The sequence below is a fragment of the Octopus sinensis genome, unplaced genomic scaffold (genome assembly GCF_006345805.1).
Source record: "Octopus sinensis unplaced genomic scaffold, ASM634580v1 Contig13196, whole genome shotgun sequence".
NCBI classification, from domain to species: Eukaryota; Metazoa; Mollusca; class Cephalopoda; order Octopoda; family Octopodidae; genus Octopus; species Octopus sinensis.
The window spans coordinates 1-13,825 of record NW_021832858.1 but is presented as its reverse complement, the minus strand read 5'-3'; the positions used below and the strand labels follow the sequence as shown (position 1 = coordinate 13,825).

General features: G+C 41.3%; 1 protein-coding gene and 1 long non-coding RNA gene across 2 annotated transcripts; both read right to left on the bottom strand.

Annotated features, from left to right (window-relative positions):
* Positions 1–2,046: 2,046 nt before the first annotated feature.
* On the bottom strand, positions 2,047–12,227 carry LOC115229615. The gene is made up of 6 exons (XM_029799943.2): positions 12,110–12,227; positions 10,327–10,410; positions 8,861–8,982; positions 5,792–6,026; positions 3,567–3,650; positions 2,047–2,409 (listed from the first exon to the last, which is right to left on the bottom strand). The coding sequence occupies exons 2-6, from the start codon at positions 10,394–10,396 to the stop codon at positions 2,318–2,320; spliced, it is 603 nt and encodes a 200-aa protein (XP_029655803.1). The 5' UTR covers positions 10,397–10,410; positions 12,110–12,227; the 3' UTR covers positions 2,047–2,317.
* Positions 6,057–7,970, bottom strand: LOC118761410. The gene is made up of 3 exons (XR_004997357.1): positions 7,533–7,970; positions 7,206–7,216; positions 6,057–6,147 (listed from the first exon to the last, which is right to left on the bottom strand). It is a non-coding gene; the product is annotated as an uncharacterized LOC118761410 (long non-coding RNA).
* Positions 12,228–13,825: the final 1,598 nt, after the last annotated feature.

Here is a 13,825-nt window from a genome sequence, read left to right as displayed (position 1 = left end):
TGATATATATTTAAATAATATAAATTAATTAATCTTATGTATTGGCTTAAGTTTTTCATTGTATGATTTGCCTAATAGTGGTCTTATCTCTAATTTAATATAATATATATATATATATGTGTGTGTGTGTGTGTGTGTGTGTGTGTGTGTGTGTGTGTGTGTGTTTGTGTGTGTGTGTGTGTGTGTGTGTGTAGGGAGAATTCGCGAAAAAAACGAAAGACAAAGACAGGTGGTGTACAAAACAAACAGATGTATTAGTATAACGCTCAGGAATTGAAAAAAGTCTTTAACGTTTCGAGCCTATGCTCTTCCACAGAAAGGAACACAGAAAGAAACAAGGAGCGAAAAATGTGCGTAGTGGCTACCGATCTAAAATACAAAATGGGACAAGAACACAAAACATCCGGACAACTAGGTGATACAAAAAAGGACAACAAAACATCCAGATAGACAATACAAAAAATAAAAAGGATGGGTCATTCGAAGTCAAGAACCAGATTATCCTCGCAATTTTGGGCTGATTATGGGCAACACACACACACACACATACACATACGTACGTACACCTATTGCATACATGTTTTTTGTACGCATACATGTTCGTGTGTGTGTGTGTGTGTGTGTGTTGCCCGTATATCAACAAAACACTTTTTTTCTCGGTGGAAAAAAAACCCAACAAAAGTCTTAACAAAAAACTTACTCGTCGCTAGAAGGGGACTTAACTCCTGTTTGCAAACAATGGTGATTTCTCCGACTTGAAAATTGTTAAAGTTTTGGTTGAAAATTAATTTTTACTGCTATTCGCTGGTGCCTCTGGGAAAAATAAGTTTACGAAAATACAGCTAGGATCATGACGAATGTTCTCCTAAAATTGGAGCGACATGCGTGCTAATTTGTGGACGTGCATAAACTACATACACGTACATACACACACACATACTCACACATACACATTCTGCTTTTATATATACAGATATATAAACAATTTCAACGCGGAAAAATATATATTAGCCATTCAAAAACCACAGAAAGTTTGCTAACTTTACTTAAATGTTTATTATTTAAAGTCAAAATTTTCGTCGCACGTACTGCAGCCTGGTCACTGACACGATTCCAACACATCTCTGAGATTTAAGTAAAATTAATAGCATTTGGTGTTTCTGAAAGGTAAATGTATGTTTTCTTCACTATAATTGTTTTAGATTCAAAACATGATTTCGATCAAATCACTTGCTTGACGACTGCTTGACGACTGCTTGACGACAAAAGCAAAAAGAAAAAAAAAAAAGAAAAAGAAAAGAAAAACAGAAATGTAAGAAATAATTGTGTTATGGTCAAAGGGAAAATATAATTATGTTAATTAGGAAATTGTTAATATTAGTTATAAAATCATTATTTATCAGTTAATTAATTAAGAAGTAGGTTTGTGTTAGTGTCCAATGAAAATTAAAAAAATATTCGCTTTACGTATATGTATGTATATATGTGTATGTGAATATATATATATACATATATATATATATACACATATATATATGTATACATATATATATATATATATATCATATATATATATACATATATATGTATATATGTATACATATGTTATATATATATTATGTATATATATATATATATATATATATAATATATATATATATATATATATATATATAATACATACGCTTATGCGCCATTATAGATCATTAGCCACTAAACCTTTTTCTATTTTCTATCCCTGTTTATTTTTGTGTTCCTTTCTGCCGAAGAGCGTAGGCTCGAAACATAAAGACTCTCTCACTTCCCGAGCGTTAAACTAATGCATTTGTTTGTTGGTTACACACCCGTGTCACCCGTCACTATATATATATATATATATCTATATATATCTATATTATATATATACATATATAGTGAAAATTTACAAAAAAAAGACGAAGACGGGTGTTTAATCAACAAACAGATGTATTAGTTTAACGCTCGGGAAGTGAGAGAGTCTTTTATGTTTCGAGCCTACGCTCTTCGGCAGAAAGGAACACAAAATTAAACTGGGAGAGAAAATAGAAAAAGGTTTAGTGGCTAATGATCTATAATGGCGCATAAGCGTATATACACACATATACATATGTGTGCGCATGTCTATCTCCATGTGTGTGTACGTGTCTTGCAAAGACAAACATAATGTCTTGCATATTCACACTTACACACACATACACACACGTACATACACACACAGAGTTTTTGATCAGTGATAATTGCGTTGTGTAATAACTGGTCGTTGGTTTTAGTAGCAGTTGTACCTGCAAAGTATCTCCGATTATGCCAGTCGCCAAGCAACTAAGAGTCCCGTGGAAATCCATGCGTTTATGGAAAGTTGTCTATAGCCTGCACTGGGGGGGTTCCTAGGATCTGAAAAATATATTTGAAAAACGTTAAGTAAATTTATTATGTATGTATGTATGTATGTATGTATGTATGTATGTATGTATGTATGTATATGTAAAAAAAATACAAACTGGGACAAGAACGCAAAATATTTAGAAAACGATACAAAAAACACGGACGGGACATTCGAAGCCTTCAATCTTCAGTCAAGAACCGGATCATCCTCGCAATTTCGTCTGATTAATCTTGAGATTGCTCCGATCTTGCCAGCCCCAAGGAAAAACTAAGCTACGAGCATTAGATTCGTTGGAAAAAGGATCGAATATATACATATATATATATATATACATATATATATAAAATACAAGGTGGGACAAGAACGCAAAACATTCAGAAGACGATACAAAAAACACGGACGGGACATTCGAAGCCTTCAATCTTCAGTCAAGAACCGGATCATCCTCGCAATTTCGGCTTATTAATCTTGAGATTGCTCCGATCTGGCCAGCCCCAAAGGAAAATCTAAGCCAAGCGCATTAGATTCCTTGGAAAAAAGCCTCGAATGTACACAAAACAAGGACGGAAAAACGGACGATGTTACACGAATATGAATACAAAAATACGTAAAAACAATAATGATAATAATAATAACAAAAACAGGACGTCACAGACAGGCGTCTTTGTATGTAAGTATGTATGTATGTATGTATGTATGTATGTATGTATGTATGTATGTATGTATGTATGTATGCATGCATGTATGTATGTATGTATGTAAAATAGGGATTTTCATAGAAAAAAAGCACCTTTTTGATGTTAATAATTTTTGGCCTTAATATGGTCCGATTTGAATTTTTTCTTCTACGGAATGAAGAGCAAGCCTTCTTCTATCATACTTTCAATTTTGGTCAACTTGCACCGCAGGGTCTCGGAGGAGATAGTGTTAGTTGAAGGCTACCAAACCTGCCACACACAGACAACTTCAGCTTTATATATAGGGAGATTTATTAGACCGGAGACATTGGTTGAATGTTTCTGGATGCCAGTTAAGACCCACAAAAACTGTCTGGTGGATTTAAAGTGGGCAACTGAAGAAGACTAACGCTGTGTGTAGCACGAATGCAAACCAAAGAGGAACCAATAAGAATTAGTCTAAAGGATAAAAACTTGTATGTACTTACCGTCTTTACACTTATCCCTTTTCTCTTCATCGCTACACGGTCTTTCATCTCGTTTTAGATGGCAAGCCACTTCAAACATATGATCTGGGCAAAGAAGAAAAGATAGATAGATAGATAGATAGATAGATAGATAGATAGATAGATAGATAGATAGATAAGTTTCTTTATTGGCCACACAGGGCTGCACACAGATGGGACAAGTTACAAGGTAGAGCTTTTCTTTTGGGGGATGAAAAAAACAAAAAACAAAAGAAACAAAAAAAGGGGGGTGGCGTAGGTTTACGATCAAGAGGGATCTTAAAAGGGAAGAAAAGAACAAAAAAAAATAATAATAAAATAGATAGATAGATAGATAGATAGATAGACAGATAGATAGATAGACAGATATAGATATGTTTCTTTATTAGCCACACAGGGCTGCACACAGATAGAACAAATTACAAGGTAGAGCTTTTCTTTTGAAGGTTTAAAAAAAAAAAAAAGGAGGGAGTTTCGATCAAAAGGGATCGTAAAAGGAGAGAAGAGGACAAAAAAAGGGGGGTTAAAAAAAGGGGGAGAGGAAAAAAAATTGATCAATAGGGATCGTTATCACAGAAATGTCAATATGAAGTGTAAGGGGAGGACAGGTGAGGTTTACCCGTGGAAAGAAAAGCCTACGGAAAAGACCACGGTAACCTCGGTCAATGGAGTCACATGTTATATTTCTTTTTTTTTTTTTTTTTTGCGAATAAGCAACTCTCTGTTTTCAATTTCTGGTTCATAGGATCATGCTCAAGATGGCGTCGTCATTCTACGTGCCATTCTTGCTACATTCACCCATCTTTTTTTAAAACATTCGCTAGACAAAACTTGCCTCTCTACTCTCACTTTCTTTTTCAAGTGGTACTTGAAGAAGTTGGTGAGAGATTGACCAGAGAGGAAAGTGTTTGTCTCCAATCCTTCAGACGCGTCCACCAGATACATTCTTTCGCCATAGCCACAAAGATGATGAAAATAGCTCTTCCTTCCCGTTTGAAGGAGGGAGGCGTGACAATATTGACGATAGACTCAGCTGATAAACCGACTCGTCCCACACGTGACAGCAGTTGTTCGACATAAGCCCACAGGTCGGAAATTGTTGGACACTGCACGAGTGCGTGCAGAACGGTTTCGTCGCTCTGACCGCATCTCGGGCAGGTCGGCCCCGTGTTTCTCTCGAGCCGTGTCTGTAGAGCTTATCCCGAACGGGTAGCGCTTCTCGGTAGCACTGCCAGGCCAGGGATCTCTGGAAGTTGTCCATGGGCCCTGGCCCGAAAGTCGTCCTGAACAGGCGGGTCAGGAACTCCTCGTCGACGTCCAGGTTCGCCCCGAGCTCGTCGTCGTACCTCCCCTCCACTAAACCCCTATAGAATGCTTTGGTTGTGTTGAAGTCACTCAAGGTCGACCCAGGACGGCAGAGTTGCTTAGAGCAACGCGACACTCGCGGTGCCATTCGCCCTTCTTTCGCGCCTCTTTTTGATCCACGACTGCAGTTCGGTCATGGAGACGAGCTGCGGGAAAGCGTGCCTCACAAACGGCGACCACACCTGTTCACCGTCGTCTACATAGAGCCAGAGATGTCGCAGTCTCAGCGCGTGTCTGCGCATCATCAACCACGGCATGCCCAGCCCTCCTTTTAACGGGTGTTGACAGCAAATGGATCGCCTGACCATCGGGACGCATCCTTTCCACAAGAAGCGAAAGAGAATGCGTTGTAGTTTGGTGATGGTAGGGTCGGGACAAGGTACGACGGTCAGGCGGTAGTAGATGACGGACGCGATGTACGTGTTCACCACCTCCGCCCGACCTTTTAGGGACAGTTTCCTCTCGGCCCAGATAGATAGATAGATAGATAGATAGATAGATAGATAGATAGATAGATAGATAGATAGATAGATAGATAGATAGATAGACAGATAGACAGATAGATAGATAGACAGATATAGATAGATAGATAGATAGATAGATAGATAGATAGATAGATAGATAGATAGATAAATAAATAGATAGATAGATAGATAGATAGATAGATAGATAGATAGATAGATAGATAGATAGATAGATAGATAGGTAGGTAGATAGATAGATATGTATAACACCTGCGTTTAACTTCATTTAATTATGTTTGTGTGTGTGCGTGTGTGTGCACGTATGCTTGCATATAGAATACAAAATAACATTTGAAAAGAAAAAGATCATTTACTTACCTTTTGGCTTGATGCTGACTGTATAGGAGGGATGGTGACAAGAAATAGATTTGAGACCATATCGCCTCCTGGAACGTATGGTCACTGAAAGTTGATCGCGTTTTGTATTTTTTACAACATCTAGTTTTCCAGGAGACCCATCTGTTGCAAATGTTTTGTCGTCGCAATCGTTTTCAGTGGGATGACGCTTGTTAAAGGCAACGTACACGGAAACTTCGGCACACTCGGCTTTCACCTGGTCAGAAGAGCGAAGATATAAGTCACATAGTCACCTTAGACACTGAAAAATGATATTCTCCCACCAATATACTGTCTGGCCCCGACAATATCGTTTCTATTACACTCAAGCTTTATACCTATTTCTTTACTACCCACAAGGGGCTAAACATAGAGGAGACAAACAAGGACAGACATCGACCCCAGTGCGCAACTGGTACTTAATTTATCGACCCAGAAAAAGGTAAAGTCGACCTCGGCGGAATTTGAACTCACAACGTAACGGCAGAAGAATTACCTATTTCTTTACTACCCACAAGAGGCTAAACATAGAGGGGACAAACAAGGACAGACATCGACCCCAGTGCGTAACTGGTACTTAATTTATCCACCCCGAAAGGATGAAAGGTAAAGTCGACCTCGGCGGAATTTGACCTCACAACGTAACGGCAGACGAAATACCTATTTCTTTACTACCCACAAGGGGCTAAACATAGAGGAGACAAACAAGGACAGACATCGACCCCAGTGCGTAACTGGTATTTAATTTATCGACCCCGAAAGGATGAAAGGCAAAGTCGACCTCGGCGGAATTTGAACTCACAACGTAACGGCAGACGAAATACCTATTTCTTTACTACCCACAAGGGGCTAAACATAGAGGAGACAAACAAGGACAGACATCGACCCCAGTGGGTAACTGGTACTTAATTTATCGACACCGAAAGGATGAAAGGTAAAGTCGACCTCGGCGGAATTTGAACTCACAACGTAACGGCAGACGAAATACCTATTTCTTTACTACCCACAAGGGGCTAAACATTGAGGGGACAAACAAGGAGAGACATCGACCCCAGTGCGTAACTGGTACTTAATTTATCGACCCCGAAAGGATGAAAGGTAAAGTCGACCTCGGCGGAATTTGAACTTACAACGTAACGGCAGACGAAATACCTATTTCTTTATTACCCACAAGGGGCTAAACACAGAGGGGACAAACAAGGACAGACATAGGTATTAAGTCGATTACATGGACCCCAGTGCGTAACTGGTACTTAATTTATCGACCCCGAAAGGATGAGAGGCAAAGTCGACCTCGGCGGAATTTGAACTTACAACGTAACGGCAGACGAAATACCGTTAAGCATTTCGCCCGACGTGCTAACGTTTCTGCCAGCTCGCCGCCTAAGCTTTATACCCCAAAACTACCTACTGATGGAGGTGCAATGGCCCAGTGGTTAGGGCAGCGGACTCGCGGTCGTAGGATCGCGGTTTCGATTCCTAGATCACGCGTTGTGAGCGTTTATTGAACGAAAACACCTAAAGCTCCACGAGGCTCCAACACGGGATGGTGGCGAACCCTGCTGTATTCTTTCGCCACAACTTTCTCTCACTCTGTCTTCTGTTGGCCTGCTCGCTTAACCAACGGGATGGCGTCACTTGAAGACTAAAACAATGCGAAGCGCATTGTGACCAGCGATGTGTAGTGACACCTGATAGCCTGGTCGGTCACGGTAATCACTACCTACTGACTTTACTAAACTTCCCAATATTTTCTCTCCCTACAAGAATCAACCCTGATTTCTGGGAATACCATTTCTTTAGCTCCACTAATTATGGACCTATTTCCCACAATCCCAACAACTCAAATGTGGTGTGGAGATAATCATTAATAATTCATCTTATCCAGCACCCTAGATCCTTCTCCCTCTTCAAGGGTCACCAATATGGCTTCCATAATAAGGTTCATCTGTATCTCGTCTCCATCTGAGTTTACTCATTTTATCCAACTCCCAAATCCTTCTCCCTCTTCAAGGGTTACCAATATGGCTTCCATAATAAGGTTCATCTGTATCTCGTCTACATCTGAGTTTACAGACCCATTCTAGGTCTCACCCACACAGTTCCCCTATTAAACCCCTAAAACCGGTACAAACAGAACCACAGTTATATGGCTCTAACCAGTTTTGGTGGGGCGACGAGGCGGCGAGCTGGCAGAAACGTTAGCACGCCGGGCGAAATGCGTAGCCGTATTTCGTCTGCCGTTACGTTCTGAGTTCAAATTCCACCGAGGTCGATTTTGCCTTTCATCTTTGCGGGGTCGATTAAATAAGTACCAGTTACGCACTGGGGTCGATATAATCGACTTAATCCCTTTGTCTGTCCTTGTTTGTCCCCTCTGTGTTTAGCCCCTTGTGGGTAGTAAAGAAATAGATATTTCGTCTGCCGTTACGTTCTGAGTTCAAATTCCGCCGAGGTCGACTTTGCCTTTCATCTTTGCGGGGTCGATTAAATAAGTACCAGTTACGCACTGGTTCGATACAATCGACTTAATCCCTTCGTCTGTCCTTGTTTGTCCTCTCTGTGTTTAGCCCCTTGTGGGTAGTAAAGAAATAGGTATTTCGTGTGTCGTTACGTTCTGAGTTCAAATTCCGCCGAGGTCGACTTTGCCTTTCATCTTTGCGGGGTCGATTAAATAAGTACCAGTTACGCACTGGGTCGATACAATCGACTTAATCCCTTCGTCTGTCCTTGTTTGTCCCCTCTGTGTTTAGCCCCTTGTGGGTAGTAAAGAAATAGGTATTTCGTGTGTCGTTACGTTCTGAGTTCAAATTCCGCCGAGGTCGACTTTGCCTTTCATCTTTGCGGGGTCGATTAAATAAGTACCAGTTACGCACTGGGGTCGATACAATCGACTTAATCCCTTTGTCTGTCCTTGCTTGTCCCCTCTGTGGGTAGTAAAGAAATAGAGGCTTCTCGGCGTTGAACCCACCCTTACCAGCACACGTGACTAATCACATGACCATGGAATAGAAAAGAAATGTAACTGCTGCTGAAGGAAAATCGTCTTACCATGATTGAACTTCCTGATGAATCTGTGCTGTTGTTGATGACCAAAACTCGTTCTTGTATTTCGCCATATTTCTCAACACAGTTATCAAATAATTTATTGATATCAGAAATAACGGGCTTCGCTGCAATCGGAATGGATCGTTTATAATGATTGTACAAATGACACACATACTTAAATACATACATATATATATACGTGCGCGCTTCAAAAGATCTGGCCAGTCCCAAAGGAATATCTAAGCCAAGCGCATTAGCTACCTTGGAAGAAAGCCTCGAATGTATACAAAACAAGGACGGAAAGACGGACGGAAAGACGGACGATGTTACACATATACACACACACGACGGGCTTCTTTCAGTTTCCGTCTCCCAAATCCACTCACAAGGCTTTGGTTGGCCTGAGGCTATAGTAGAAGACACTTGCCCAAGGTTCCACGCAGTGGGACTGAACCCGGAACCATGTGGTTGGTAAGCAAGCTACTTACCACACAGCCACTCCTGCGCCTATATATATATATACACCGAGCTTCTTTCAGTTTCCGTCTACCAAATAAACTCACAAGGCTTTGGCCGGGGCTATAGTAGAAGAGACTTGCTCAAGGTGCCACGCAGTGGGACTGAACCTGGAACCATTGGTTGGTAAGCAAGCTACCTACCACACAGCCACTCCTGCGCCGATATATATATATATATATATATACAACGAGCTTCTTTCAGTTTCCGTCTACCAAATCCACTCACAAGGCTTTGGTTGGCCTGAGGCTATAGTAGAAGACACTTGCCCAAGGTGCCACGCAGTGGGACTGAATCCGGAACCATGTGGTTGGTAAGCAAGCTACTTACCACACAGTCACTCCTGCGCCTATATATATATATATATATATACAACGAGTTTCTTTCAGTTTCCGTCTACCAAATCCACTCACAAGGCTTTGGTTGGCCTGAGGCTATAGTAGAAGTCACTTGCCCAAGGTTCCACGCAGTGGGACTGAACCCGGAACCATGTGGTTGGTAAGCAAGCTACTTACAACACAGTCACTCCTGCGGCTATATATATATATATATATAACGAGCTTCTTTCAGTTTCCGTCTACCAAATCCACTCACAAGGCTTTGGTTGGCCTGAGGCTATAGTAGAAGTCACTTGCCCAAGGTGCCACGCAGTGGGACTGAACCCGGAACCATGTGGTTGGTAAGCAAGCTACTTACCACACAGCCACTCCTGCGCCTATAAGATAATAGAGTTTTAGCTTTGTTGAGATTTTGAACAATCGGCGAAAGGATTAAATAATAAAGATTTCTTTTCTTTTTGTGTTTTAATATTATGTTTTGTAGTAATTATTTATTGTTTGTTTTTTTTTGGTGGAGAATTCAATGATGTTTTATTTGTTGTTGGATTACGTCTACCCGTAACAAAACCGAAGGAGAAGGTAATATTTGGGGGTTAAAAACTTATAAGTACTTACAGTCGTAGCATGCAGGGTCGAGTCTCTTTGCAGAACATTTGCTGCGGACATGTTTCACAATGCAAGCCATTTCAGTTTTGGGTGCTGTGAGAGAGGAAGACACTTGTTAGAACAGGAATGGTCAGACATTCAAAATCGTTTCATGCAATTTTTGTTTTCTTTGAGGTGTGAATCCGTTGAGTAAAGTGGTCGGTCGGTGGTGCTATATCTAACAATCTAGAGAGAAGAGAAAGAGGGAGAGAGAAGGAGAGAGAGAAAGAGAGAGTGGGAGAGGGAGAGAGGGAAAGAGAGAGAGAGAGGGAGAGAGAGGGAGAGAGAAGGAGAGAGAGAAAGAGAGAGTAGGAGGGGAGAGAGGAAGAAAGAGAGAGAGAAGAGGGAGAGAGAGAAAGAGAGAGTGGGAGAGGGAGAGAGGAAGACAGAGAGAGAGAGAAGAGAGAGAGAGGGAGAGAGAAAGAGAGAGTGGGAGAGGGAGAGAGAATGAGAGTAAGAAAGAGTGGGAGAGGGAGAGAGAAGGAGAGAGAGAAAGAGAAGGAGAGAGAGAAAGAGGAGAGAGAGAAAGAGAAGGAGAGAGAGAAAGAGAAGGAGAGAGAGAAAGAGAAGGAGAGAGAGAAAGAGAGAGTGGGAGAGGGAGAGAGGAAGACAGAGAGAGAGAAGAGAGAGAGAAAGAGAAGGAGAGAGAGAAAGAGAAGGAGAGAGAGAAAGAGAAGGAGAGAGAGAAAGAGAGAGTGGGAGAGGGAGAGAGGAAGAAAGAAAGAGAGAGAAGAGAGGGAGAGAGAGAAAGAGAGAGTGGGAGAGGGAGAGAGGAAGAAAGAGAGAGAGAGAAGAGAGAAGAGAGAGAGAGGGAGAAAGAAGGAGAGAGAGAAAGAGAGAGTGGGAGAGGAGGCGGAAGAACACAGAGAGAGAGAGGGAGAGAGAGAAGAGGTGGAAAGAAGGAGAGAGAGAAAGAGAGAGTGGGAGAGGGAGAGAGGAAGACACAGAGAGAGAGAGAAAAGAGAGAGGGAGAGAGATAAACCGTATTTAAGACCACGAGACCATATCCCTGTCGGTACTTGGTGGCGAGAAGGTCCCCACTAGAGACTCACGGCTATCTTCTGGGTCATCTCACAAACACTGGAACTACACAATGGAGGAACCAACAGAAACCAGCTTAAGGATACAGCAAGTCATTTACCGGATTGGAGAGCTGGCAGAAAGGTTAGACCGTCGGGCGAAATGCTTATCTGTATTTCGTCTGCCGCTACGTTCTGAGTTCAAATTCCGCCGAGGTCGACTTTGCCTTTCATCCTAACGGGTCGATAAAGTAAGTACCAGTTACACACTGGGGTCGATATAATCGACTGAATCCCTTTGTCTCTCCTTGTTTGTCCCCTTTGTGCTTAGTCCCTCGTGTGTAGTAAAGAAATACGTATTTCGTCTGCCGCTACGTTCTGAGTTCAAATTCCGCCGAGGTCGACTTTGCCTTTCATCCTTTCGGGATCGATAAATTAAGTACCAGTTATACACTGGGGTCGATATAATCGACTGAATCCCTTTGTCTGTCCTTGTTTGTCCCTTCTGTGTTTAGCCCCTTGTGGGTAGCAAAGAAATGGGATCGCTGCCATCGCCTGAATGTTTCTATCAGAATGGATTCCAGTAAAGATATACCAGGGCCGTGTAGTGGGTTTAAAGTGGGTAATTGAAGAGGTCTAACATTGATGGACTGTGTGTAGCAAGAATACAATCCAAAGAGGGACCAGTCAAAAATGAGACGGAAGTTGGAGATTAGAAGCTTGTATGTACTTACTTTTAGGACATTTAGCCTTAGTTTCTGCAGGAGTACAATGCCTTTCATCTGTTCTCCGATGGCAAACTACTTCATGTTCAGGGTCTGTGCAAAAGAAAAAGGATGAACAGTTACATGGTTTGAACTAAGCTTTATTACCAATTCTTCAACTGATAATGTAGGATTTTCTTCAAGTAATGCCTTAAGGAGCTTATCATCAAACTCAACTGGACGTCCTGTTCGATCTTCATCTTCAAGGCTGAAATCTCCGCTTCTTAATTTTGCAAACCATCTTCTGCAAGTTCTTTTATTCAAGCACTAGCAGTATCGCCCGGCGTTGCTCGGGTTTGTAAGGGAAATAACTATAAAGCATTTTTAGAGAGTTATAGCCAAAAAATAGAAAAAAAAATGGAAAAAAAAATGATGGTAAATTTTTTTTTGAGAGTTAAAAAGGTCAAGTTGCGTCCCCTAGACAGTCTGTGGTTTGTGTTTCTGATTCTCGACCCCATGTCGAATTTATCGATTTTTTTCAGAACTTGGGGAACTTTTCAAAATTTTCGCTGCGTTAGTTTTGAATTATGACATTGGGCTATGTGTGTGTCAAGTTTCATGAGAATCGGTTGAAAGCCGTGGTCAGGGTGAGGGTACAACCTAACAGACACACAGACACGTAGACAGACAAACTGCCGTTTATATAGAGAGAGATTCTTTCCCATAAACTGAGTGTATGTTTCGAGTCGCTTCGGCTGCAGTTTCCTTTTTTTTTGTACTCATAAAGCATTATGTGCCCCAAATGCTCTTTGGATACTTCCATGTTAGAAAGGATTTTAATAAAAAAAAATCTTAATTCTATTACTCTGTAGAATAATATTTAATTAGTTTACATACTCTTTTACTCTTTACTCTTTTACTTGTTTCAGTCATTTGACTGCGGCCATGCTGGAGCACCGCCTTTAGTCGAGCAAATCGACCCCGGGACTTATTCTTTGTAAGCCCAGTACTTATTCTATCGGTCTCTTTTGCCGAACCGCTAAGTGACGGGGACGTAAATATAACCAGCCAGCATCGGTTGCAAGCAATGTTAGGGGGACAAACACAGACACACAAACACATCCACACACATACAATATATATATTATACATACATACGACAGGCTTCTTTCAGTTTCCGTCTACCAATCCACTCACAAGGCATTGGTCGGCCCGGGGCTATAGCAGAAGACACTTGCCCAAGATGCCACGCAGTGGGACTGAACCCGGAACCATGTGGTTGGTTAGCAAGCTACTTACCACACAGCCACTCCTGCGCCTACACAAATGCATAAAAATAATTTTTTATTCCATTAGACATTCTAAAATACTATTAAATTTCATTCAATTTTAAAAATGGTAAAATCGGACTGAATTTATGGGATGACCTGATACTAGGAGCAATTCCAGAGCTGTACCATCGTTCCACTAACTACAATGTCGGTACTATCACTATCATCAGACAGCACAGACAAAGAACCCTTGGTGCGTAGAATCATTCTTGTATTAACGTTTTCCACCTTGGGATTCCTTACAAGCCTGTGTAGTACGTCTATTAGTTTTATCAAAATCTCCATTATTATTCACAGTTTCACTGTCTCCACTTTCATCTGCTACAAGCTCGATTGCATTTACACATATACTTGGAAGCACTCCGTCGTTTACGACGCGAGGGTTCCGGTTGATCCGAATCAACGGAACAGCCCG